The sequence below is a fragment of the Kryptolebias marmoratus genome, linkage group LG19 (genome assembly GCF_001649575.2).
Source record: "Kryptolebias marmoratus isolate JLee-2015 linkage group LG19, ASM164957v2, whole genome shotgun sequence".
In the NCBI taxonomy this organism is placed as follows: domain Eukaryota; kingdom Metazoa; phylum Chordata; class Actinopteri; order Cyprinodontiformes; family Rivulidae; genus Kryptolebias; species Kryptolebias marmoratus.
This window is the reverse complement of record NC_051448.1, coordinates 22,620,348-22,624,545: the sequence shown is the minus strand read 5'-3', so window position 1 is coordinate 22,624,545 and position 4,198 is coordinate 22,620,348. Positions and strand designations below refer to the sequence as shown.

The following is a 4,198-nucleotide window of genomic DNA, read 5'->3' as shown; positions in this document are numbered from 1 at the left end:
GGGAGGGGGCGGTCAATGCCGGGCCCTGCACCACGTCTGTTAGACGAAGGGATAATGAGGGGGGGATGGGTGAAGAGATGGAGAAGTGAAGAAAAATATTGTTCAAATTGATATTTTGAAGAAAACCATGACAGGAAAAACAAACTGAAACACATGAGTAGGATCCATCTGGGACAGAAGCTGTCCATCGTTAACTCCTACATATTTCCTGCAAATAAGTAAAATACAAACTTTTCGTTCTACACACAAAGTAATCAAACAATTTGAACCACATGCTAAAAGCAGGGCAGCATTAACCAGACACTTTACTGAAAAGTATTTATATTAATACATTTTATGCTGTTTTGGAATGGGTTGTATGATAACAGAAGATATACTGTTGTGCCAAAAAGTAGGTAAGCCTTCTTTTGACTTTAAAACAAAAATTTCTGGACTATAGACTGCATACAGGGTAAACTGGACACCAGAACATAATGCAAAAGTTTAGATGGTTATATAATGGTTAAAAAAAGGTCATGTGACACCACGACTGAGTGACGGTGAGTTGGCAGGACTGTCACAGTGCACTGACCCCGTCTCTGAAGAACCCCAACACAGCAGTGCTGATAACAGACACTGTGGCGTCACTTTAGTGCAACAGAAATAGACGGAGAGGCTCTCTCCATCTTTTTATACAGTTTTAAAACAGGACCAAAAAAATGTAGATTTTACAAAAGCATTAAAACAACAAAACACGACATATTACACAGTAATATAATTTGTTTAACAAAACTAAATTCAAAAGACAAAAGTAGTTTATAAAAACTGAAATGCACCCCACAATTTATTAGTTTGTAAAGCTTAAATAACTTGACTTCAGCAAAGACTGGCAACCAGCAAGGATTTTTCACTCATGAATAACTTTTTTCATTTTAAAATAATGCACTCAAAATAGTCTGAAAATCACCTTTTTCAAATTGAAGCGCTGCAAAATTTGCTTCTTTAAGATTAATAATTATGTCTTTCACATTTTGATTGAATTTTCGTTAAATGGTAACAGTATGCCATCTGTTGTTATCCTGAGTTCATAAGAAAAACATTATCTGATAAGAATCAGATAATGTTCCAGTTTTAATAAGTAAAACATTAAGTTGAAACTATGTTTACTTTTTTTTTTACCATAACTGTACATCTTAAAATAATACACAACACATTCCAGTAACAAAGCTTGGTGATAATTAAAATTCAAAGTGGTTACACTTTGTTTTACCAGGTCTATATTTTTTTTAAACGAAACACAAATCAGATACATTCATTAGATATGATGGCATGCTTCATCGCATTAGAGTAAGCTTTACCATGCGGGTTAGTGTGCAGTAATGACAGAGGTTGGAAACATGAAACATGTTTACTATGAACAAGAACCACTTACTGCTCAGCTTTAAATGGACCTTTTGTGTTGTGATAAACTGTGCCAAGACAAGCAGCCAACAAAAAGTACTACAAGAGACACTGTTTCATTCCCACACAGACACATACATACAAGAACAACATAACGACCAAAGACAATAACAGAAGCTCTGATTTATGAACTGGCAATAACAAATTTGCTCTCATCTCCATGATTAATAACCTTTGATAGATTGTGCCCATGTTGAACTGTGATCAATAAAAAACCAATCAGTGTCATGAGGTCTGAGACCAAACCAAACCTTCAGTAGATTAGAAAACTACCTCGGGATGAAGGGCTGTGGGGTACTGGTGTAGATGCATATCAATACAAAGGTTCTGATATAAAATGAGGCAAAAAGCTTTCAACGTCTTTAATTGGGCTACAATTAAAATATTAAAGGGCACAAAAAATTTAATGTGAGGGCAATTGATGTGGAACATTTACAGAGGCTTCAGGATGTATTTAGTTCTTCTTCACTTTTTATGTTGCAGCCTAATGCTATAATTGTTTATATTCTTTATTCCCCTCCATAATCCACATTCAGTACCCCATAATGACAGAGTTAAAGTAAATGCATCATATCTCTATAAGTATTCAGGCCTTTTGAATTAACAGACTTATAATTTAGCTCAGGTGTTCTTTTGGCTGTAGAGGAGGGGTTTCTGCACCTAGATTGAGGTCCACCTGTGGTAAATTCAATTGACGGGACATGATTTGGAAAGAGCAGAAACCAAACAATGAGGTCTAAGGAACTACCTGAAGAGACAGAAATTTTGCAAAGCACATATCTGAGGAATGCTACAAAACTATTTGAGCTAAACTGAAGGTTCCCAAGAGCTCAGTTGCCTCCATAATTCTCAAATAGAAAAAGTTCAGCACAACCAAGACTCTACCAAGAGTTGATCTCCCAGCTACAATAAGCAATCGAGGGTTGAAGGGCCTTAATGAGAGAAGACGAAGAACCCCATTACAACTCTGGCTGAGACTGTAGAACTGTAGGCCTCCACCAATCTGGGTTTTACAGCATAGTGGCTAGAATGAAGCCTCTCAGTGTGAAATGTTTAAAAGTCCACTTGAAGTTTGAAAAAAACAGGACTCTCATATTATAAGGAACAAGATTCTCTGGTCTGATGAAACCAAGATAAAATTGCTTGGCCTCAGTTCTAAATGTTATGTCTGGAGAAAACCAGACACTGCTCACCACCTGCCCAACACTATCTCCATAGTGAAGCATGATGGTGGCAGGATCATGCTGTGGGGGTGTTTCTCAGCAGCAGGAACTTAGAAGCTGGTCGAGGTTGAGAGTAAACTGAATAGAGCAAAGTACAAAGATATCCTGAATGAAAACCTGTTCTACAGAGCTCAAGAGCTCAGACTGGGCTAGAAGTCCACCATCCAACATGTCACTGACAGAAAACACACACAGAAGTGACAGAAGTGACTTAGAGACAACTCGGTTAGTATTTTAAAGTGCACCAGCCAGAGCCAGGACTTAAATCCCATCAACAATCTTGTGAAGTGAAGTGACCCAAAAAAACGTGCCACCAAAGGCCTCCATCCAACGGGACTGAGAAGATTTACGAAGAAGAATGACAGAAAATCCAGGTGTCCAAATCTGGTAGCATAAAACCCAAAAGGACTTGAGGCTGGAACTGCTGTAAAAAGGTACTCCAAGTGAAAAGTCTGAATACTTTTGTAAACGGGATACTTCAGTAAATAAATATGCAAAAAAAAAAATTGTTTTTACTGTTATTATTGGGTACTAGGAGTAGATTAATGACATTTTCTTTTTAAACAACTGTAGCATTAGGCTGCAATGTAAAAAAAACTGCAAAAGGGGAGGTGAGGCTCTGAATATTTTCTGAAAGTAAGTGCTTTAATGACAATCCTTAATTTTCTATTTCTATTTTTGGAGCAAATTTAGCCACTTTTCATTTCTATGAAAAAAAACATGCATTAAATGTTATGTAGATGAAACAGCTCTAATACAGATGAGCAGAAGTCTGGTTTGAATTTGTCCATTCAGTGTTCTGGAGTTCATCATTCAGACGAGCTGCAGGCTGACACACACTGAAGAATCCAATCAGGGTTAGTAAAAAGTCAGATCCCACAAGCAGCAAAATGGTGGAAAACCTAATGACCAAAAACATGGGTTTACATAGACTTTTGCCAGTGATCTGGAGTATTATTATCAGTGAGATAGACGGGCAACGCAGAACCACAGAACAACTTATATTCAACAAACAGTAAGCCTAACAGCAAGCACACAAACATACACAGAGTAGTTACGACAGTGTCTTCTGTTTGCTGTCTTATATCAGAGGAGAACTTACAGACACCAGGATTGATGTCATTTTTCCTTTAGAAATGTGAAACTTTTTACTGTGACCAGGTTTTGGTAACAAGTTAAACAGTGTTCACCTTCTCCCTGTTAGTGTGTGAGCCAGAGGCAGAGACAGACAGAAGGAAGAAGAGAAGAGGAAAGCAGAATCCAGACCGGAGGCCTTACCCTGGGGCTGGGGCTGCCAGGAGGAGCCCCCCTGGGTTGAGTGGGGCTCTGGACCTGCGGCCGTGCCCGGCTCCTCCGGCCCCGACAGGCCCAGACCCACGGGGAGGGAGAGGTGCTCAGCAGAGGCAGAGGTGGCAGCAGCTGCAGCAGCAGGGGGCGCTGTGGAGGGAGAGGGCACACCAGGAGCCTGGGATGAGGAGGGGGGAGACGAGACGGACGAGGAAAACGGAGGGAGAGCCATGGGGAGGGGGAGAGGA

The 4,198-nt window shown here is 39.7% G+C and overlaps 1 protein-coding gene across 1 annotated transcript in view; it reads right to left on the bottom strand.

The window, feature by feature from the left end:
* Nucleotides 1–4: 4 nt before the first annotated feature.
* Nucleotides 5–4,198, bottom strand: part of enah (ENAH actin regulator) — a gene marked incomplete at its 3' end in the record, with an annotated part of 90,841 nt that continues 86,647 nt past the window's right edge. The window contains 2 exon segments of the mRNA XM_037981684.1: nt 5–36; nt 3,942–4,198. The exon segment at nt 3,942–4,198 is cut by the window's right edge and continues 616 nt beyond it. Coding sequence (XP_037837612.1) covers nt 5–36; nt 3,942–4,198 — 289 coding nt within the window.